Raw genomic sequence first — 23,559 nt, forward strand, 5'->3', positions numbered from 1 at the left:
AACTCACAGTGCCTCTTTTATATACAGACTTTTACTTCACCCCCTTGTCTGCATTCAAATTGTTACCAAGCCACTGCACCGATGCCCCTTTGTGGCCACGGATTGTGTTATACTAATTTATAACACTCCAACAGGGAGCTTGCCTGCGTAATGAGAGAGCAAAGTTAGGAGAACAAGATTTTCTGCATCTAACATACAGAAGGTGCACAGCGCAGAAGAGAGGCTGTTCAAGGCCAAATAAAATGTCTCCAACCCATCATTTGGTGCCCACATTAGACTTGTTTTGTCTTTGAGGTGCTGGAACAAACTGCAGCCAACCTGACCCTTTTTCAAGAGATCTATGGTGAAGGCATCAACCCATCCAGCCCTGTAAGCATCCTCCTCCATCCAGCCTTTTCCTCTGCCTTGAATGGTTACGCCAGCTCTGATGATAAACAGTGATGGTCCACGGCAAACAGCACAAGCTCATGGAGACCAGAAATGAAGAACTCTTCATAAGCCTTCTTCATATTTAGCAGCAGCATACATTTTTAAAGCTTTCTTCCAAATTTACAAATGTAATTACTTTGTTTAATGATTGGATGATTTAAAACTCTCATTAGATCACAAAATCACCATTCCTAAAAACTGGGAAAAAAGAAAAGCTCTGATTTTGAACCCTCACCATATATCTGAGATCAGCCAAAGCTGGTGGTGGGAAATTCTGCCTACATTCTCTTCCACCCAAATTGTCAAATGGTAATGCAGGGAAGAAGCCATCAAAACTGATTGATAGAACAATGTAAGAGTTTGGGTATGATAACAATACAACACTCAATCTACTGTCACTGGGCCTGTCTTTGTGCATAATGGCAGTGCAGAGAACAGGGCTCAATGGAATGCTGATTATTATTGTTTTAAGATTCTAAAAATGCTGCTTTCCTTGGTTATGCACCGATGAGGGCGAAAGATGAAAACATGAATAGGGTTAGGGTTGGATGCTTGGACCATCCACTTCCACTGCCTTATTTGGATCTATTAGAAAAGCTGAACACATATAAATAATACAAGTAACATAGTCTTTGTAAAGCACCTCTGACACTTCATAGCATCTTCAAGCGTTTTACAAACAAGTACACATTTCAGTGTTAACCAGTTGCACTCAACCCTGTTGTATCTCCCTTGAAGATATGAGAGGTGGACAGGTGGTGTTATCTGCTACAGAAGTATGAAGATTGACAATTGGTTATCTTTGTCTACTGCAGAAGGATGTACAGCCGTGTCAACGTCTCCGAGAGTTGAACTTGTGAACGTCTAGTCTGCACAGATTTCCCAGACTCCTGCCTTGGATTCTGGTGCTAACTTGCCAACTGGGCTATTTTGTGAGGTACTGAAAGACTATTCTATGCACGTGGTTGCAAGGAAGCGTATCCTGGAGTCCAGCTCTGTCATCCAAGTCTTTGAACTTTCCACTGGTAAAATATTGAAGAGGTGACAGCTTCAACAGTAAACTTCAAAAGTAGAAGTCTTGTTGCATGCCGCCTCTAAGTGCAGACAAATTCTAAACTTCTCAGTCTTCTCGAAGTGGAGGTATCTCTTTCCTCCTTCTAACTCCCTGGAAGTCCAGGGTCTGATAGGTGTCTTTGAAAGTCCAGGTGGTCAGAGGACACGGATGTTGATGCCCCGAGGTGTTCGGGCAGTGAGGGGAATCGAGACCCACAATAAAGTCCTTGCGGGGGCGATGTCAACTGACGGAGCTCCAAACTGTTAGGAAGCAAAATTGGATCCTGCTCAGGGAACATAGTGATGGTCTCATCAGATTCCACGGTTAGGTGGATCCCGCTGGAAACAGAGTCCTTGGACTTGAGGTTGAACTTCTCTATGTCAACATAGTCAGTAAAGCTGGAACTCTGTGAGGAAGGGAATACAAAACAAACAAATTACCTTAATTTCCTAGGATGGCTTTGCCCCAAAAATTATTCCTGGAGTTATGGGGGTAATTATTGATCATAATATTGATAATCATAATATTCATAACATACACACAGATTGTGTACTTAATTGTTTGTATGTATGTTAAATTGAACGCACTGATTGTTGCTCTTTATTAGCTCAAAACAATGGGCTCTGGTGGGGAATACGGTTAATGAAATATTGTGTCAGGCTTTATGTTCACAGAGGGGCATGCTCCATAGCGATCAAGGGACTGTACACAATTTGATGCATTTCCTCTAAAATTTCATTTACGCTGGCCACAGAAAACAAATAGAAAGGCCCAGGGAATGCTACAAGTATTAATTAAAGCTAGTGTGAATGGGTCCTTGGACAGAACTAACTGGTGACGCTTTGAGTCATCATTGAGGTGAACTGGTAGAGCTTTATGAGATTGCAGCTGTTGCAGCTAAGGGCTGAAGTTATGGGCTGTGGAGTACTATAGTGATTGTGCCTCTTTGCCTAAAGTGTTTACTCACACATTCACTCAGCCTAGTCACAGTGTTTTCTCAAACTCTTGATGGAGATTCGTTAACTGAGTTCCCTGGACATCAATACACAGAGCAGGTGACTTGAATTACTGAGCTGGGGAGCTGGAGAAACACTGAAGTAACATGTACACAATGCTTACAAACATATAGTTGCCTGGACCATAACCATGCCCCATGCCTTAGAGGATAAATACACCTACCGGAACCGAAGACACTGGGGAATCCGCATGCAGCGAAGCGCTGGGCTGCACACCATCCAGACTCTTGGACCCAGTTGAGTACATTCCTAGGGTGTGTGAGCTGGGAGAGATGGGGCTGTAAGCTGGAGGCACCTGGGAGAGCTGCCGCTGAAGAAGTTGAAGGATTATATTTATGTCAGAGGACATTCTGGTTTCCAACCTGCGCAAGAAAGGTCACAAAGCTTACACATTAGAGACAAGTCTTGTAAAATGATGCTTTTATGCTACAAAAATATTAAAATCCTGTTCAAGGGATAACATTGGCAAGCACGTCCACTAATGAATGCAGTGCCAATATTTATATTTTGGTCACATGGTGGAAAACTGTGTAACAGTCAGTCGTTTATTTTTGGGTGTAAATGGCAAATAGTACAAAACAAGCATTGGCATAGCCAATAGGTCTCGCTTTTGGGACCTTCTAAGTATTTAGTTATGCAGCACAATATCCTTGGTGCAGCAACATCAACTGTTGCGTGGCTAAACACTTTAAGGTCCCAAAGGCGAGACCTATTGGCTATGCCAATGTTTGTTATTATTTGTTCTTGGGGGAACCAGGCTAGTGCCAGGAGGGTCAAGGGTGAGTGGCAGGGAGGTGAGGAGTGAATGCCAAGAGGGACAAGGGTGAATGTCAGGCCATGGGGTGAAGGGTGAGTGCCAGAAAGGTGAGGAGTGCCAGGGAGATGAGACGTAATAGTTAGGAGGGTCAAGGGTGAGTGCCAGGGAGGGGAAGGTTGAGTTCAGAGAAGGGGAAAGTATGAGTGCCAGGGGTGAGGGGTAGCTGCCAGGCCAGGGGGGTGAAGGGCTAGTGCCACGGAGTTGTAGGTTGAGTGCCAGGTCAGGGTGATAAAGGGTGAGTGCCAGGGAAATGAAGGTTGAGTGCCATGGAGGTGAGACGTAAGAGTCAGGGGGATGAAGGGCTTGTGCCATGGAGGTGAAGGGTGAGTGCCAAGGGGGCGAGTAGTGAATGCCAGGAGGGACATGGGTGAGTGTCAGGGAGGTGACAGTTGAGTGTCACACAGAGTCAATGCTGAGTGCCAGAGAGGGAGAAGGGTGAGTACCAGGTGCAAGGAGTGACTGCCAGGCCTGAGGGGTGAAGGGTGAGTGCCAGGGAGGTGAGGGGTGAGTGACAGACTGCAAACTGTAGTGAGCTGGGATCTAGACGGAGGTGCAGAGATCATCACCCGGTGTCTGCCAGGCTGGGACGCACCAGTGCCAGGCCAGACTTGCGTGGTTGCAAGAACCTCTGAAAGGCAGGTACCATGTCACTCATAACCTTAGTACAGGAGTGGGGTGTGCAGGAGAGAGTAACATCTTAAATCAAGAACTATTCAAAATCCTGAATACTCCACTTTATGGTCTTACAACCTTATGTGGAAAATAATTAGTAAATGAATGGGCTTCTGTAGCAGACTTGCAGCTTGTTACAACAACTTATAGAGATAAAGTTTGCATTGCAAATAAGCCAAAGCTAACACAATTTAATTAGTAACGGTAAAATTCGCAATGAACTAGAGACAAGTTAAAAAAGCACCCCAGAAATGAACCGAGATTACAGAATAATAAAAATGGGGGCAATATTGGTCACCTTTTCACAGCTGAGAGCCAAAAAAACAGGGTGTTGTGGAGGACTCGGATTCAGGTGGAATCAGAATTTTTAAGAGTCAATTTTTCTTAAAACTTTTTGTTGCGGTTGTGTGGGTGGTTGTAGTTGTGTGTGGTTGTGGTTGTGTGTGTGGTTGTGTGTGTGCAGTTGTGTGTGGTTGTGTGTGGTTGTGGGTATGGTTGTGTGTATGGTTATGTGTGTGGTTGTGGGTGTGTGTGGGTGTTGGTTGTGTGTGGGTGTGTGGTTGTGGGTGTGGTTGTGTGTGTGGTTGTGATTGTGGGGGTGGTTGTGTGTGGGGGTGGTTGTGTGTGGTTGTGTGTGTGTGTGGTTGTAGTTGTGTGTGGTTTTGTGTGTGTGGTTGTGTGTGTGGTTGTGTGTGTGGCTGGGTGTGGTTGTTTGTGTGGTTGTGTGTGTGTGGTTGTGTGTGTGGTTTGTGTGTGTGTGGTTGTGTGTGTGTGTGTGGTTGTTTTCTGTGTGGTTGTGGTTGTGTGTGTGTGTGGTTGTGGTTGTGTGTGTGTGTGGTGTGTGTGGTGCGGCTGTGTGTGTGTGGGTATGGTTGTGGGTGTGGTTGTGGGTGTGGTTGTGGGTGTGGTTGTGTGTGTGTGGCTGTGGTTGTGTGTGTGGTGCTGTGTGTGTGGTTATGTGTGGTTGTGTGTGGGGCTGTGTGTGTGTGGTTGCGTGTGTGGTTGCGTGTGTGGTTGTGTGTGTGGTTGTGTGTGTGGTTGTGGGTGTGGTTGTGTGTGTGTTTGTGTGTGGTTGTGTGTGTGTGTGGTTGTGTGTGATTGTTTGTGTGTGTGGATGTGATTTTGTGTGGTTGTGTGTGTGTGTGGTTGTGTCTGTGGTTGCGTGTTTGGTTGTGTGTGTGGTTTTGTGTATGTGATTGTTTGTGTGTGGTTGTGTGTTTGTGGTTGTGTGCGTGTGGTTGTGTGTGTGGTGGTGTGTGGTTGTGGGTGTGTGTGGTTCTGTGTGTGTGGTTGTGTGTGGTTGTATGTGTGGGATTGTGTGTGTGGTTTTGTGTGGTTGTGTGTGTGATTTTGTGTGGTTGTGTGTGGTTGTGGTTGTGTGTGTGTGGTTGTGTAGGTGTGTGATTGTGTGCGTACTGTAATCCATGCAAGTTGCGTGTTGTGAGCAATTAAATTAGGCTCTATACCAATTTGTATAGTTTGTAGGTATTGACAACAGAGTAAATACGTGGTCGTGCTCGGAAGAGACTGCAAAGTTTGAGGCCATAAGTTTATTCATAAGACTAATAATAATAAGACTATTTTGTTGCAACTCGGAAAAGTTTGCACACCATGGTAATTTACATTTGGATTCAAATGAAAGTGAAAGTGATCGGAGGGAGGCAGAGGGGAAATAAAAACAAGCAACTTAATGACCCATGACTGAGGAGACAGATGGCGGCTGCGCGCGTGCACGCTCGCGTGAACGCCAGCCTGTAGCACTTTGAAAACTCACCTACTAAATGTCTCGGCCAGACCAGTGCATGCGCTGTATCAGGCGAGACATAAACAACCAATCCCAGTTCAAACAAAAACAAGCATTTTCAATGCAATAGGTCTCGTTTTTGCGAGTGTTTAAGCAATTGACATTCTAAGTGACAATGCCTGTAATTAATGTGTTTTGAACCCAACAGATATATAAGTCATTGTTATTTTTAATGCCAATAGCTGAAACTCTCTCAAATGCAAGAGCACTCTAATGTTGACTGCGCCCCTTTCTTTAGACACTGCTCGCCATATGGTTACAGTGAACAGCGTCTAAACAAAGGGGCATGGACAATATTAAAGTGAATGCTCATAAGGTGCACTTTCACACAAAGCAAAAACAAAATAATTAATTTACAAACGTTCTTCAGCGCGGCTGCTGGAGTGAAAGCAACCCTTACTATTAATTAATAAAATCAATAAGCGCAATCACTAATGTGAAAGCGGCCACCTGTGAAAGGAATAATTAAAAAAGCGCGGTCGCTAAACTGAAAGCGGACCCAGCCGTAAATTAAATAATTGAATAAGCGCAGACCACGTAGTAATTTAAATAAATACAGTAGTCAAAGCATGCAGCGTGCTGCAATGTCATAGGTGGAATAGGGGAAGAGCATTAAAGAAAGTAGTGCTCATCAACTTATATAGCAGACCATGACATAACACCAGTAAAAGGTCCAGTCGTTATGGGAGGTAACATATGCAGACAAGGCGGTACGAAGGAGGGACTAACAAGCTTACTAACAACTCGGAAGCCAGCGTTTATGAAGAACAATGACAGAAGCCTTCTAAAAGTGGGTTGGGCTTTAAAGCCATACTCCACTACTGCATGCCTGGCAGCAGCATATGCGCTGCCCAGGCTCGACCTAAAAATACACTGAACCACTGTAAAAAGTTAAGAGCAGGCAAATAGCACAGTATGCTTATAATTGCAGATGATTCTAGGGCACTAACACAAGGCTTGGGTTTCTTAGAGGGCAACTTAGAGGCCATATACTTTCTTCATAGAAAAACACAATTTGACTGTCTCAACTAGGCCAGTGAAATGTCCCGTTCTTTGATACCAACATCTTTTGCAGTGCATTATTTATTGGTTTGCTTGCATTTCACCATCTGTAAGGATTCTGTCATTGCAGAAACCAATATATCCAGTGAAGCCTCAACCTGCAGACTTCAACCAACCATTGTAGCTTGTTCACCTACTCTTGTATTTTCACTTTTGCACGCCACAATCCCAGCAGCTGCTGTTTAAACCCACACCCTGCTTCATAGGCTGAAAGTCAGTTAGAAAGCATCCACCAGAGCTCATGCAATCTGAGAAACAGCCAGCACCAGAATGATTTCCAGACAGACCTCTTTCTCTAGCAGGCTAGTAGAGACCTGCATGACTCTCACATAAACATCACTTGGAGGGTCCAACCATGACTTTCATTCACATATTAGGGTTCTGATATAATCTGCTGCACTAGAGTGTCTTGGGCTCAGTGGGGTTCTAGTAGATGCCATGACTGTACCATGGCAACAATAGAATACAGGCGTGGAGAGAAGAAGTTGACTCTTGGTGGGACAAGAGCTGTGCTGACTCGTGCTGTACTGTTGATAGAATACAGAAGATTTGAAGTGCTAATTGCCTCATGTAGTACTTCTTAACACTGGCGACGAGCGACCTTAAAGGGCAGGACTTCCACCAACTCCCGTCAAGGATGTCTGACGGAACCCTATACCCGGTTTGAATACTGGCTCATTGAATTTAGTTTTGTGCAAAGAAAAAACAGCGTAAGCGGTATTGTGATTATTCTACATTTTGTTTATATTTTCACAAGCTGTGGGACTTCTTATTAACTTTCCACGTATAATTGCTGTTAAATCTGCTCACGTGTGATGCCTCATGCATTCTACATACCTGTGGTGTTCCGCTCTGCCTTTAGCATGCCACACGCTGCTTCCAGCCACCAGTGTCCGGCTACCAGGGCTCGAGTCGGGGGTCCACGCGGGTGGACGGCGTCCCCCCACTCTTTTCACAAGATGGACGCCATCCTCCCTGCCAAGAAGCTGGGCCCCACAGAAATATGCTGAACGTGTCCCGGTGTACATCTCAGACATCGGGACACGTTTAGCACGTGACGTCACGGGGTCATTTGCATACTAATAGTTCCCCTACTTCTTTTTATAGGACTTGTGCCCTGCAGGCTACCATTGTTCCGCTCGCATGCAGAGGTCTTTTGAATGTCACGATCAGTCTGTCTCCAGCCGCCAGCAGAGGTACAGTGAAAGCCTCACCTTGGGAGAGGCACGGGACGCCTCCAGCCCTAGTTTGCCTGCCTGTGTCATTCTGCATTGCAGACCCAGTGGAGAGGCAGAACGAAAGCGGAAGACAAATTTGGTGTGCAAGCGGCTGCAGCTGTGAGTGCGGTGCACATGGTCTAGTGAACATTCTGCTACTCGTAGGCAGATGTGAATCGATGTATCGCTTGTGCAAGGCACGGTTGGATGAACCAGTGGGAGTTGCCAATGAGAAACCAGGCCCATTTGAAAACTAGGCCGTAACCCCGATTTCTGGATGTTTTCCATGGGAATCAATCTAAGAAAGACTTTAACCAACAATTAATGAGCAGTTCTGCCTCTTAAGTTCGAATTCCAGCACAATTAAGCAGTCAACAGCATGTAATATTATTTTAGATTGTTATATGAGCCTGTTACTTTTGGGGTTGTTATTTTAGTCTCTTGTATCAGCCTATTTCTTTAGTTTGTTGGGTACACTTACGTTGCAGGTTGTGGAGAAGTGTGGCTCACTGGTTAGAGCAGGCAGACAATGAAGCAGAGGTCAGACCCGGGACCAGGGCTCAATTCCCGACGCGGCAGGGTCTTGAGCTCAAATGTCCATGGACTTGATAATTCTCGCTTCGGTGCCTGACCTAATCATGGGTTCACACTCTGCAACTCTGGGCATTAAGCTTGCTTAATCTCCACAACGGCCCCCCCGCGGCATGATGCCTGGCTTTCACCTTGGGGATGCCCTGTAGGGGCTATCTCACAGGGAAAAGCCAGGACGGGTTCCCAGGCAAGCGTGGAGATACCCCTTCGGGGGTCGATTCTGGCGCTATATAAGAAACATAATAATCATGGTGGTCACTCGAGGGGGCATGTGAAAAGTGAGGGAGTGGGAACTAGATTGCCTCCTTGAAAGGTTTAGCATGGACATGTGAGTTTGGTGACTTATCAGACTCACTCCTAAGGGTCCAACCGGTGCAATGTACCAATGATGCCAGGATCCAAGAACAATTTTAGCAAAAAAGAATCACTTTAAAAGAAGCTGTAGACATTGTTGAAAGCATGGAGCACACTATTAGTTGGGACAAAGAGATGCAGAGCACACTTCCTAGCACTGTGAAAAGAGTAACTAACTTCACTATGGGGAGTGATGCAAACGAAGAAAACAAAAAAGCTACTTAAAAACCTGTGTGGACCAAAGGCCTCGTCCAAGAGAAAGACTTAAGGTTCAAATGTTTCGAGTGTGGCAGCCCCAACCTTTTTTCAAATAGCCCAAATTGTTTTGCCCACAATTCAGTCTGTCAGAGCTGTTGGAAAAGAGGACATTTTGCCTGCATGTGTAAGAATTGCAAAGTGCATGAATATGCTGGAAGTTACCAAAAAGCTATATTACAAATTGTACCTTCTTTGGATAATGTTAAGAAAGTTGACGGGGAAGTTGTTGTGGGGCAGATCACGATGCCTCAACATGAAATGACAATTGGTGGGAAACAGCGTGTGGTCCTTGCTGATTCTGGTTCACCTTTCACTCTTGTGGGCGACAAGAATTGGGAGAGGACTTTTGGGGAAGGAGAATATAAAATTACTACCACATGACCTTAACCCAGAAGGCTATGGAGGTTCTGGTATTGATCTAATTAGTTATGCTGTCATGATCATGAGTTTTATAGGAAGAGAGACAATTGGCAAAGTTTATGTAGGCCGTTGTGGCGATAATCAGCTTAGCTGGTGACATAGGGGAGACATAGGCATCATTATCAATTCAAACTCTCCAGGACAAGCCCTCTTGATTACCAATGTGGGTGAAAGGTTGGATACTGTACAAGAATTCCAGGATGTTGTTACATCCTCCATTTATTTCCATTTACTTTTCCCTGTCACTTTAATTGTACTGCATTTTCATTATGGTTTGAGTTCCATATGGAACTCAAGTGGCTGCTCGGCACCAGGTCAGTTGCACTGTTCCTGCCTGCCAAGTAGCTGCTGTTTGCTGTTGTGCCGCTAACATTAAATGAACCTTTCAAGAATCTGCTTGTTTCTGTCTAATATATAATAAAAATTGGCGACGAGGACGGGATTTTTTTATCACTCCCCAAGGCTTGTACCAGTACACCAGAATGCCGTTTGGCTTAGCCTCGGCGGCAACTGTGTTTCAAAGAGTTATGTTTAATATTTTCAGAGACGTTGACAACTTTGTGAAGTGTTTTCAAGATGATATTTTGATTTATTCAAGTACCAATTAAGACCATGTTTTACATTTACGGTGTGTCTGTGAGAAGTTAAGGGAGAATGGTTTGACTTTAAAGTCAAGCAAATGTAAATTGTTTCAGAACTCAGAAGAATATTTGGGTCACACGTTAACAGGTGATGGTGTGGTGCCAAAGAAGTCTAATGTTGCAGGCATTACCGATACTCCTTCTCCTAACAATAAAGAACAGTTGCTTTCCTTCGCAGGAATGTGCGAGTACTATAGCAAGTTTGTGAACAACTTTGCATATACTCCCTTTGTATGGCACCAAGAATAACAGTCAGCGTTTGAGCTAATTAAATCAGGTATACTGCAAGTCCCCACACTCAGGCCTTTCTGTATGAATAAGACTTGTATAATTACGGTAGATGCCAGCATGTATGGTATTGGTTCAGTTTTATCACAAACATGTGGAAAAGAAGACTTCTGCCTCAACAAACATAGTTATGGAATTTTTCGAAGAAGTGTTTTCTAGAGAGAGTTGTCCTTCGACACTTGTCACTGACAACGGGGTACAACTTACCTCATTAGAAATGGAGGATTTCCTTAAACGCCAAAACATTAAACACCATACTTTTTCTGTTTATGAACCCCATGAAAATGGTTTAGTAGAGCGGTTCAACAGGGTTTTGAAGGGGTTTGTATCTGACGTGGTCAACTCTGGCTGTAATTGGAAAAATCTATTAAGAGAAAAACTTTGGCTTTATCGCATTACACCACACTCAACAACTAAAGTCAGTCCTTTCCGCCTCATCAAAGGGCGTGATCCTGCTTCCACAATTTGTCCGTGGTGGTTAAAGGACAAATACTTAAACAAATCCTTTTCAAGGGAGTTGATCAGGGATGTTTCTCAAAAAGTTGAGTGTAAACAAGAAAAAACAAAAGTGTGATATGATAACAGATGCAATGGTAAAACACCTAATTTCTCAGTTGGGGATTGGGTAAGAATTAGAAGACCAGGTTTTCTCACTAAGGGCCCGATGTAGGTAGCCAAATACTGGTCGGTAACGGCCGAAATTACAGAATTTTGGCTGTTACTGACCGGTATTGGGCTTTCCAGATGTAGGTGACATTTTTTAAGGATTCGGTATTTTACCGAATCGGTAATTTAAGGAATCGGTAAAATACCGAATTCTTAAATACCGATTCTGTAAATTACCGAATCCTGATATGTAGGGAGCACTCAAATGAGTGATTTTCCCATCTTAGGATTCGTTATTTACCACCAACTAACTACAAGTTTGTGGTAAATAATGAAAACCTCTGAAAAAGCATTTTTTTTGCTTTTCCAACAGTGACATGTTGCAGACATACATGCCCTTAGGGCATGTATGTCTGCAACATGTGCACCCATGCACAATTGAGGGGTGCAACAGGGTGTCAAAGTGACACCCTGCCACCCTTCAATGTTTCCCAATTTTACCGGATCGGTATTTACCGATTCAGTAATTGACATTCATTCCTATGGGCCTCCAGGCCCATAGGAATGAATGGCAATTACCGAATCGGTAAATACCGATTCGGTAATTACCGAAACTTACAGATTCGGTAATTTTTTACCTACATCCCAATTGCCTGTTCTTAAATACCGAATCGGTATGATTCGGTATTTAAGAATCGGTAATCTGGGATTACCTACATCGGGCCCTGAATGTTCTAACAAGTTTAGTAAACCAATGAAAGTGGTTAGGGTTTTTAGTAACAGTGTTATCACTCAGGATGGCAAGTTGTGGAACATCAAACGGGTTGCTAAGTGTCCTTCTGTTTACAATACCACTGTACCTGACGTTCAGCTTGTACCAAAAGAGGCTATTGCTTCTAAAGTTAAGACTTCTGTTCGACCAAGATGTCCCCCCAGAAGATTTGCTGACTATGTATCTTAACTACATATTTTCTCTTACGAAATGAAAAGACGATTTGTAAAGCGCGGTGGCTACCCTAAGGCATCCCAGCGCTGCAAGAGGTCAGGCCTGAGACAGAGGCGCTGAAAGTTACTCAGGTTTGTTAAAGAGCCCGGTTTTCAGGAGTTTTCGGAAATTCAGTAGTTTGGGCTCTGATCTGAGTGTGAGGGGGAGGGCGTTCCAGAGCTTGGCGAGATTGTAAGAGAGTGAGCGGCCTCCGCATCTGGCTTTCTTAAATCGGGGTATTGTGGTGAGGTAGGAGGATCCTGATCTAGGATGTCTGTTAGGATGGTAAGCGGTTATAAGGGGGCGGTTGATGATGGGACCTGTTCCCCAGTAAGACCGATGGGCGATGCACATAACCTTGAATTCAATCCTTGCCTTTACTGGGAGCCAGTGGAGGTCTTTTAGTCGGGCTTTATCTGAGACTCGCCGGGGGATTTGGAGGAGGGTCCTGGCTGCGCAGTTTTGGATTATTTGTAGTTTGTTCAGGGTGGAATAGGGGAGCCCCGAGATATAGGGCGTTCCCACAGTCCAAAAGGGATAGGATTAGGCCTTGTACCATAATCCGTCCGTCATGAAAGGGAGGATTTTGCGCAGCAGCAATAGGAGACCAAAACAGGTGGCGGATAGTTTGGCCGCCTGGTGATTAAAATTGAGTGACTTGTCTAGCCATATGCCGATGCTTTTGATTGATTCTTTGGGTGAAGGGGGAGGACCCAGACAGGGGGGCCAGATTGGATCTATGGTCTTGTCAATGGTGTTCCCAAGAGTTAAGAGTTCTGTTCGACCAAGATGTCCCCCCAGAAGATTTGCTGACTATGTATCTTAACTACATATTTTCTGTTATACTGTTAACTTTGTTTTGTAACAAAGGGAGGTGTGTTACATCCTCCATTTATTTCCATTTATTTTTCCCTTTCACTTTAATTGTACTGCATTTTTCATTATGGCTTGAGTTCCATATAGAACTCAAGTGGCTGCTAGGCACCAGGTCAGTTACACTGTTCCTGCCTGTCAAGTAGCTGCTGTTTGTTGCTGTGCCGCTAACATTAAATGAACCTTTCAAGAATCTGCTTGTTCCTGTCTAATATATAACAGATGTGTTTAGGAAAGGGCTAAGGGCCCGATGTAGGTAAATCTCATTTACCGACTCTAGAATACCGAATTTTACTGATTCGGTATTCCAGATTCGGTAAATGAGATGTAGGAAATAATTCGGTAATTTTTACCGAATCGGTATGATTCAGTAAAAATCGGTACCACATGGCACAGGTGTACATGCACAGATGTGCATGTACACTGGAATTCGTTATTTACCACAGAATATTATTTTGTGGTAAATAACGAATTCTTAAGATTCTTAGATTTACAGATTCGGTAAATTTACTGATTCGATATTTTACCGAATCGGTAAAGTTACCGAATCTGTAAATTTACCGATTCTGTAAAATTTAAGGCCCCTACATATCAAAAACCAGATACCGGTCGGTAACGGCCAAAATCAGCCGTTACCGACCGGTATTTGGTGTCCTACTTCGGCCCGTAACTCTTTTAAAAGACTTTCAGCACAAAATTGTTTTCAACAAAAATAGCAAGCCTGCTATGCACAAGATGATGAGAGTACTACATCTAATGTTGAAACTCTGTTTGGAGAATTCTAATGCTTGTGACCTGATGCTTATTTTTTAAAATTGCCACACACTGTATCTTGTGTTTGTTTGCTTTTGCCCACAATTTTAAAAACAATTTTAAGAACATTTATTGTCTTGGCGCACTTGGCGCTCATATACTGGGAATTACCTGTCTTTCCCTGAAGCGCTGTAGCCCCCACCACAGATGATTAAGGTCTGGCTGGGTTCGACTATTTTGGGCGCCATCTTGGGTGAGGCGAGGAGCCGGCGAGCGGTCTAGTGCTCGGCCCCTCCCGCCCCACAAGCTTAAATGGTACCTTGGCACCGGAAGCGCAGCGGACGAGCGCAGCGGGAGCGCCGACTTTGCGCCGAAGTCGTGCCAAAGTCCTGCCCGTCTGCACCCGTCCGCGTCAGGCCGAGACCAAGGGCCACTTCCTCTGCCCCAGATTACATCACATATTCACGCTCGGCCCTATTGAGTTTACAGCCACCTCCCTGTACTTTTGCCCCTAGCCTGAATTGTCAAGATGCGCCGTTAAAATGCCCCAAATGTGCTCTTATGCTAGACTCTACGACCTCGGTCAAAGATTCCCTCTCATCTACTTTCTGGGGGACTCCGCCTTCTACGCATCAGGTCCCCTCTTCTAAGTTGAAAACCTGCCCGGACTTGAATTTTATTAGCATCAATTGCCGATCTCTCCCTAGGCACAGGAGAGATATCTATGACCTCCTCGAGTCATCTAGCCCGGCAGCCATGTTTGTAACGGAAACATGGCTCAACGAGAGCTCCGGCCCTGACATCGCCATGGCCCTCCCCAGCAATTACACCTTTGTGGGGAGAAACCATACTCTCAAGGAGGGCGGAGGGATTGCTGTCATTTTTAAAAGAGATTTTTCCTGTAAATGGGAAGACCTTGATTTTCCTGGTTGCGAAGCAGGTCTCTTTAAACTCCTTCTCTCTCCTTCCTTTACTTTGACAGGAATCCTTATTTACCGTCCCCCTGGTTCGGCCTCTGCATGGGCCTCTGCTCTTCCTGAGCTTATTGCCCCTCTGATCTTACAATCCACTAATTTTCTCATAGTGGGTGATCTAAATATTCATTTTAATCAAGCTTCTTGTCCTATTAGTACGCGCCTATTACTGGACTTAGCCGCTTTGGACCTCCACCTACTTAATTCCGGCCCTACCCATAAAGCCGGTAACTTATTAATCCCCAATTACTGTACGATTAATAAAACTAGATATAAAGCTGCCTTGCGGGCTTATCATTCTGCCTGTGATACCGCCAGAGCTAATCATGCCCAAAATAGACCTAAGGCCTTGTTCAAAGTGGTAAAAGATCTTTCAGGCATGTCTTCTGCACCTAAAGACCCCTGTCTAGACACAACCCAATGTAATGCTCTAGCAAAAAAATTTCTGGAGAAAATAGATAAAATCTATGCTGTTTTTAACGCTACTCCCACTGTCTCTTCTACTTCCGTGTCTTCTTTACTCATTTCTGGTTCCATCGATGCACCTAATCCAACTCCCACTGCCCCCCAACTTCATTCCTGGGAGCCGATTTCGCTCTCACTTCTTCAAAATTATCTTAATGAAATAAAAACTGGTTCTCCCCTTGATCCTTTGCCTCCCCAAATATTGCGAACCTTGGATCCAACCATACTTCAGATCATTCTGAATCTTTTAAATGCTTCATTGGTTGAAGCTATGGTCCCCAACGAATGGAAACATGCGATGGTGGTGCCATTGATAAAAAAGCCTAATGCAGACCCAAATAACCCTTCTAACTTTCGTCCTATTTCTTTGCTCTCTTGCTATTCTAAGGTCCTTGAAAAACACGTTAACTCTCTTCTTACTTCTTATGTTGAATCTTCTAATCTTCTTCACTGTTCTCAATCTGGGTTCAGGGCTGGCTTCTCTACTGAGACCACGCTCCTTGGTGTGTCTGAGACCATTAGAAAACAGGTGGACAGCGGGGAGACAGTGGCACTCATTTTGTTAGACTTGAGTGCCGCTTTTGACACCGTCTCCCATTCCATCTTGCTGTCCACCCTGAAATCTGTGGGTATTGATGGTCCCGCCCTGGCCTGGATTGCTAGCTTTCTTTCTAATCGCACTTTCCAAGTCTTTTCTTCCTCGTCTGTTTCTTCCATCTTTTCCTCCCCTCACGGTGTGTCCCAGGGGTCTATTCTCAGCCCTCTCTTTTTCAATCTTTATGTGAGACCTCTTGCCTTCCTGGCAGAGCAAGCAGGCCTCACGATCTATTCTTACGCAGACGATACACAAATCGTCTATTCTCTATCCACCAATAAACATCTCCCCACGTCCTCCTTGCAGTCCGGATTAGAACAAATCGCCAACTGGATGCACAGTCATAAATTAAAACTGAATGGTGATAAAACAGAGCTACTCCTATTCGGTCCCCATTCCTCACTCTGGGGCCCTCAACATTGGCCTCATCAGATGGGCCCTACTCCTACTCCTTCAGCCTCAGTTCGCAACCTCGGGGTTCTTTTTGACAACCAGCTGTCATTTAAGCAACATGTTGTAAAAGTCTCTGCCACCTGCACTACCATCATAAGGTGGCTGAGAAAAATTACGTGGATGCTTCCTGCTGATACCCTGAGGACTGTGGTCCAGGCCCTTGTCACCTCACGCATGGACTACGGGAACATTCTGCTTCTGGGTGCCTGTAAGGAGGTAATAAAGAAATTTCAGGTGGTTCAGAATATGGCAGTCCGCCTTCTCTGTAACTTGCCTGCTAGGTCTTCGGTCTCCATCCATCTGCGCAAGCTGCATTGGTTGCGCATTGAGAGCCGAGTAAAATTTAAAGCTCTCTGCATTATGCACCATATTAAAATGGGTAAAGCTCCTAAATATCTTTCCTCTTTAGTCCAGCACTATGTTCCCTCCCGTATGCTGAGATCTTCCACACAAAACAAGTTTCTGATCCCTCGGGTCAACAGAGCTAAAATGGGCGGCCGGTCGTTTGCTCTACTGGCACCCTCCTTATGGAATTCCATGCCTCAAGCCTTGCGGTCGGAAAACTGTTACTTGACATTCCGTAAAGGAATTAAGACCTGGCTTTTTAATACTTAATATGCGTGCCTATCCACGCTCAACTTAACTCACTTTCTGTTTTTCTTTAGCGCCGGGAAACCTCCGGGTAGCTGCGCGCTCAATAAATGCAATTATAATAATAATAATAATAATAAACCATTAGAGAGTGAGATTGACAATTTGCTGTCCTTGGGGGTGATTGAAGAAATAGAGACATCGTAGTGACTGGCTCCCATTGTTTTAGATCCCAAGGACAATGGGAGTAAACTGAGGGTGTGTGTGGACCTTAGGGATCTCAGCTAATGCCTTTGAGCCGATTGACAGCCCCAATTCAATTTTGCAGAAGCCCTGACCTTACCCAAAGATGTGCGTGTGTTTAGCGTAACGGGTGTATCTGCTGTTAATACCAAGTGCAGCTACATGAGGATTCTAGGGCATTCACATCCTTCGTTACACCACTAGGGCCATACAGGTTTGTGAGGTTGCCTTTCGGGTTAGCCTCCGCTGCGGCATGTTTCTAACGTGTATGAAAATGGTACTGAAGGGAATTGAATCTGTAATGTTCTTTCAAGATTACATCTTAGTATATGGAAGGGACAAACAGGGTCATGACCTTGTCCTCAGACAACAGTTTACAAGACTTAGAGACAAAGCCTTACACTCAAGAAAGAAAAATGCAAGTTTACGGTGAGTTCAGTCTCCTACTTGGGGCATACCATTTTGGTAAATCCCAAACTAGACTTGGTCAGATTTTTTCCGGAGACACCTTCTCCCACCAATAAGAAACAGATTAGATCTTTCATGGGTCTGGCAGAATATTACGCCCATTTTTTCCCAATCTTGCCAGTGTAATTCAGCCAATTAGGCTTTTTCTCAAGAAAGGTGCATGTTTTGACTAATCTGAAGATTGTGAGAAAGCGTTCGGTGTTGTCAAAGAATGTATAGCTAAAATGTGTACTTTGGGGCATTTCAATGTCTTAATAGAAACTGTACTCACCACAGACATGAGCATTAAAAGGCTAGGTGCTGTGATGTTCCAGGGTACAGGCGGAGAAGACAGAGTGGCAGCTTTGCCTCATGTTCTGCTAGAGGCGCCGAAGAAAGATATTCAGTCATAGAGCAAGAGGCTTTAGCGGGCATGTGGGTGGTGCACTAGTTTAAGTTTTTCTTGTGGGACTTACCCTTTGAGCTCAGAACTGACCACAAGCCTTTGATCCAGCTGTCAGGGTACAGAAATATTTACAACACAATACCACGAATCAAAAGGTGAATGGACTCTAATTGAGTATAATTACTGCGTTGAATATCTGCCGGAGTGAAAGATTTGCCTGCAGATTGTCTGTCAAGGTTGTATGTATGTATTGTGTAAATACTTTTACTATATTAAGGATTACATCTTTTGTGTTCTTTTCCTATTTCCTCTCTGTCTATATTATTTTTATAACCATTCATAAATGTCTTTTATATTTTGAATCCACTTTCACATTTCTAAAGATGAAATCTATGTTGTTCATTCTCCCCTTTTTCACTGCATATACTTTTATTGCCTTTTAGAAACCTAATTTTATTGTTTTGTTAAAAGGGAGATGTGTTATAATCTGCTGTACTAGAGTGTCATTGACTCAGTGGGTTTCTAGTAGATGTCATGACTGTACCACAGCAAGAACATAACACAGGGTGTGGAGAGAAGATGTTGACTGTTGGTGAGGCAAGAGCTGTGCTGATATGTGCTGTACTGTTGGTGGAAGAAATGAGGTGCTAATTGCTTAATGTACTACTTCTAAACATGTTCCTGACTGAGATCCTAACATCAGAGTGGAGTGGCCATGAGGAAGAGTTATGAGTAAATGCAAGCTAAAGCCTACTTGATTATTGTTTACTGCAACAGTCTTCACTTGGAATTGACCACTGTAACAGTTTTTACTTGAAATTGACTTATGTAACAATCGTTACTTGGAATTGACAAACAAGTTACTTACCTTCTGCAATGCCTTTTTCTGGTAAAGACTCTATCTAACCGTAGATTCCTCACCTTTAAATATTCCCCAGCCGCCACAATGGATCCGAACAATCTTGAACAGTACTTCTGCGCGCTGGTAGGCTTTGGCATCGTCCGCGTTGTAATTGACGTCGCGGTGCACATATAAGTGCCACCCTGGAACACTGATATCAGTTTCTTTCATTACTGTTTGCATACCAAAAACGCAGAGCCACGTAAAAATGGACAGGCATATTTATCATAGGGTTGTGTCACTTTTGCTCCATGCAACAGGGTGCTAAAGCGACACAGCTCTAAGTTTGATTTATCAAGCCAGGCTAGGCCACCTTGCTTGGCCCTGAATGACTTGATTAATCCAGAATAACGTAACAAAGCCGAAATGGCTAAGTTGCGTTACCCTGCCCTGGAGGGCGTTTCATGGGTGGAGAATGGGTGTTCCGACACATTCGCCCATGGATTCTGAAGCATTCCCAGATACACCAATACTGGTAGACCTGGGAATGCGTACGAATGCTACGCCTCCAGGGGAGGCGTAATGAGGGGAAATATCTTGAGGCAAGGTTGCTTGCGTTGGAGCTAGGCAGCACATTGTGTGCCAGCAGTGGGAAAAGATGGGAATGTGTTGTATTATGTTAATTATAGCACATTCCTTCCCTTTTCCTGTCGTGCAGCGCTGACTTGCTGCACTGAGTGACTTTTTAGTAATTATGCTCCTAATGTTCGACCAGTGTGCAGTGTCTAATGGGATATTCAGGTGAACAGCCCAGTTCACAGAGCAGGGAGGATGGGAAGGTCAGTGAGGAATCTGCAAAGGTAAGTAACTTGTTCTTCTGATAGAGACTTCTAATCTCAGATTCTTCACCTTTGAATCAATACCCAGGCAATACTTCCCTGGAGGTGAATCTGCAAACTGGCTCAAACCAAACAATCTTGGATAACTGAGCAGGCAAAATGCCTGTCTCATTGGACCTGACTGTCCAAACAGTAGTGCATTATGAATGTGTGGAATGATGCCCACGTAGCAGCTTGATAGGTGTCTAGGATAGGTACTCTGTGTGCCAATGTAGTAGAAGCCACATGGTCCTGGTGGAATGGCCACTCACGCCCTCAATAGGCTGCTTCTTAGGTAATGTGAAGTAGATCTTAATGCAGTGTACAATCCAGTGAGAAATGATCTATTTCTAAAGTGCTAATTGTCCACCCAATGTTCTTTTGTGCAATCAACATGGTCAGATGGGCTGGTCTGATTGGTCAGTGTGTGGGCCGTTTTTTTGTAGATTTTTAGGCCTATTTACTGGTCTGGAGGACCAGTTTGAACTGTTGATTTCCCTGACATTGCCACAAATATTGCCTGCAGCAAGCTCACATGAATGCATACCTTGCAAAACACTTATACAAAGCCTCTTTACAAATTCAAAACTGCCCTATTTGTAAATGTGCGCTACTTTTTTGCTATCTCATATGCTAATGGGGACCACATTTATTTTGGTGCCCATGCCTATTTTCTGCCCTAGTCCGACCCTCGCAATCAATGTAGAAAGAGAGAGCCTTATTTGGGTCCAGGCAATGGAGTTTATTCTCCTCCTTGGAAACAATAGGTGGAGCGAAAAATGTAGGCAGAGTAATGCTCTGAACCACATGAAGTGGGATAACAACCTTTGGCAGGAAAGAGGCCTGTGTCCGAAGAATCAGTTTGTCAGGGAAAAATCTGGAGTACGTTGGGTGAACCAACAGAGCTTGAATCGTGATCACCCACCTTACCGAAGTAATAGCCACAAGAAAGACTGTTTTAATAGTCAAGAGCCACAGAGAACAGCTGTGTGGGGGCTTAAAATTTCAAAAGAAATGTGTGGACCCGGTTGAGGTCCCATTGGGAAATCACAAAAGGGGTAGGAGGGAACAAATCAAACCTTTCAGTAAACCTTTCACGGTAGGTAACTTGAACAAGAAGGGTTGATCTGCCAATTACAAGAAGCTCGAAATGGCCCACAGGTAACCCTTAACAGAGCCTAGGGGAAAGCCTTGCAGGGCTGAAGACAAAACAAACAGCAACACCTCCAAAAGCGGTGCAGAAAGGGGTTCTGTATGGCGTGAGGATCACCAAGCCACAAACATATCCCATCTGCAGGCTTGGGCAGTTTTAATGGAGAGATGCCTGGCTGCCAAAATGACATCACAGAGCTCTGGAGGAAGATTTATAACTCTTAACGGTTGCTGTTCAATCTCCATGAATTAAGGTGGAGACTGAGCAGGTTTGGGTGCAGGACCCTTCCCTGTTGCTGCGACAGGAGATCATCCTAAAGGGGTAGACTGATTGGTAGACCAATGCTCATGCTCGGGAGCTTGGGATACCATACTCTCCCTGCCCAATCTGGAGCCACTAGAATTATTTTGGAGCAGTCTGTTCTGATCTTCTTGAGAACTCGAGGCACAAGTAGTATCGGCAGAAAGGCATACAGGAGTCCTGAATTCCACTCGAGACAGAATGTGTCTCAGAGCGTGTGCCCCTTTGGAAACTCCAATGCGCACAAGTGCTGACATTGCATATTCTTGGCGGTGGCGAACAGATCGAGCCAAGGTTCTCTTCATTCTTTGAAGAGACCTCAATCCACCTCTGAATGCAGTTGTCATTCATGATCATCAATGCATTGACAGCTGAGTTTATCTGCCTTCACATTCAGTGAGCATGCCAGCTAATGCACAACCAGGAAAGTGTCCTGGTGCTCCAGCCAAGTCTAGAGGCACAGAGCCTCCTGGCACAGGTTCCCCGACGCCAGGCCCCCTGTGTGGCAATCTTACATGCTGATGGTATTGCCCATGAACACTGTCCGTGAACACCTAAACCACCCTTTTATTGAATGAAGGGAGGAAGGCTTTCAATGCTAAGTGGATATCCTTCAGCTCCAGAAGTTCAATGTGGGGCTGAGATTCTGCTGGAGACCAGAGTCCTCTGATCTCCACCTCTTTGAGGTGGCAGTCCGAGCCCAGAAGTGGTGCATTGGTCCCCACTGTCAGCTCTGTGAGGGGAAGAGAGGGGGGGTCTGCCATGGACCCAATCACGATCCGTTAACTACCTCTGCAGATCTTTTGCAGTTTCCTTTGGTGAGATTCCTCTGTTGGTGAGCCCACTGGGATTTCAGATCCTACTGCAGTGCCTGCCTATGCCATCTGGAGTGCTTCACCAGCAGGACGCAGGAGGCCATCAGACCGAGTAGCCTTAAAGTCAGTCTCACTGAAATCCAGGAGTGAGCCTGAAACATCATGATCATAGCCCTAATATCCTGGACTCTGCACTCCGGAAGATAGACACAGAACTTCACTGTTTCCAGAATGGTTCTTATGAAAGGGAGTATCTGAGACGAAATCAGGGATGACTTTAGCATGGTGATAAATACCCCAGCGAATGCAGGAGGTATGACGTAGTTTGGAGGTGGGTGACTACTGCTGGGGCAATCTCGCCCTCAGCAGCTAGCCTTTAAGGTAGGGGAAGACTGGAACCCAAACTTCTGAAGATGAACTTCATCCATCACCATCACTTTTGTGAACACCCCAGTGGCATAGTGAGGCCGAAGGGGAGCACAACAAACTGGAAATACTCTGAGTAGTACAACCACCAGTGTAACAGTCTTTGCTTAGGGACTGATTACTTTAAAAGTCTTTACTGGGTTGGAAACCAATGTGGGATCACACTGCTTCACCTCCCAGCGGGTCGCCCCTGAGCATTGTGGTCAATGCAGTTCACCAAGCGTGTTTGCTTGCACGATTGTCTCGAGTTATTACAAAGTTGTACTGGCCATCTCTATACACGTGTTTCTGGATCATTATGCGTCATCAGTAGAGATTAGGCATCAAATATTTGGGGTTGCTGAGCAGGCTGCCAAAGTATTCTCAGGTCACAGTACCTCTCAAGGCGCGCAGGTGTATGAGTCTTTACCTGAAATTTACTACTATAACTGTCTTTACCTACTGCAACAGATTTTACTAGAACTTTACTACTGCAACATTCTGTACTTGTTTAATGTCTATTGCAACCATCTTTACTTGTAATTGACTACTGTAGCAGCCTTTACTTGGTTATGGATTATTGTAATACGGATTTATGACACGATCACGCATGCTTTTACAATGCATGCCATTACAACATTGGCAATACAACGAACGCGTTGTTACCATGTGCTCCATTACCGAGCAAGTCTTGACTTAGGGAAGCGCTGGATTATGGAATAGTATGTGCTACGATTTCAACTCCAGCCTGTGCAACACTAGGGAAGGTGTTGGATTTAAAATCTAACAACACGTTCCCTAGTGGTAGTCGCTATAACGACTGTGTGGTAATGGAATGCGTGGTAACAACGCGTTTGTTGTATTGCCCACTCTATAACGGTACTGCGTAGTTCTGGTTGCATAGTAAAGGCTGTAATACACCTTACTTGGTTATTGACTACTGCAATACACTTTATTTGGAAATGACTACTGTAATAGGCTTCATGGGGCTACTGACCAGTGTAATAGTCTTTAGTTTGAATTAACTACTGTAACAATCCTTACTTAAATGCTGACTACTAGAATAGTCTTTCCTTAGTTATTGACAACTGTGTCAATCTTTACTAAAAGCTGCTGTAACAGTCCTTTGCTTGGTTATTGACTTCTTAGTGAC

The 23,559-nt window shown here is 44.5% G+C and overlaps 1 protein-coding gene across 2 annotated transcripts in view; it reads right to left on the reverse strand.

Moving 5' to 3' along the window:
• Window positions 1-360: 360 nt before the first annotated feature.
• Window positions 361-23,559, reverse strand: part of KCNH6 (potassium voltage-gated channel subfamily H member 6) — a 997,202-nt gene continuing 974,003 nt past the window's right edge. For both annotated transcript variants that reach the window (XM_086923820.1, XM_086923821.1), the window contains 2 exons: window positions 2,663-2,861; window positions 361-1,889 (listed from right to left, as the gene is read on the reverse strand). In XM_086923820.1, coding sequence (XP_086779946.1) covers window positions 1,587-1,889; window positions 2,663-2,861 — 502 coding nt within the window. In that variant the 3' untranslated portion in view covers window positions 361-1,586. The remainder of the gene's footprint in view (window positions 1,890-2,662; window positions 2,862-23,559) is intronic.

The sequence above is a fragment of the Lissotriton vulgaris genome, chromosome 5, assembly GCF_964263255.1.
Source record: "Lissotriton vulgaris chromosome 5, aLisVul1.2, whole genome shotgun sequence".
Taxonomy (NCBI): domain Eukaryota; kingdom Metazoa; phylum Chordata; class Amphibia; order Caudata; family Salamandridae; genus Lissotriton; species Lissotriton vulgaris.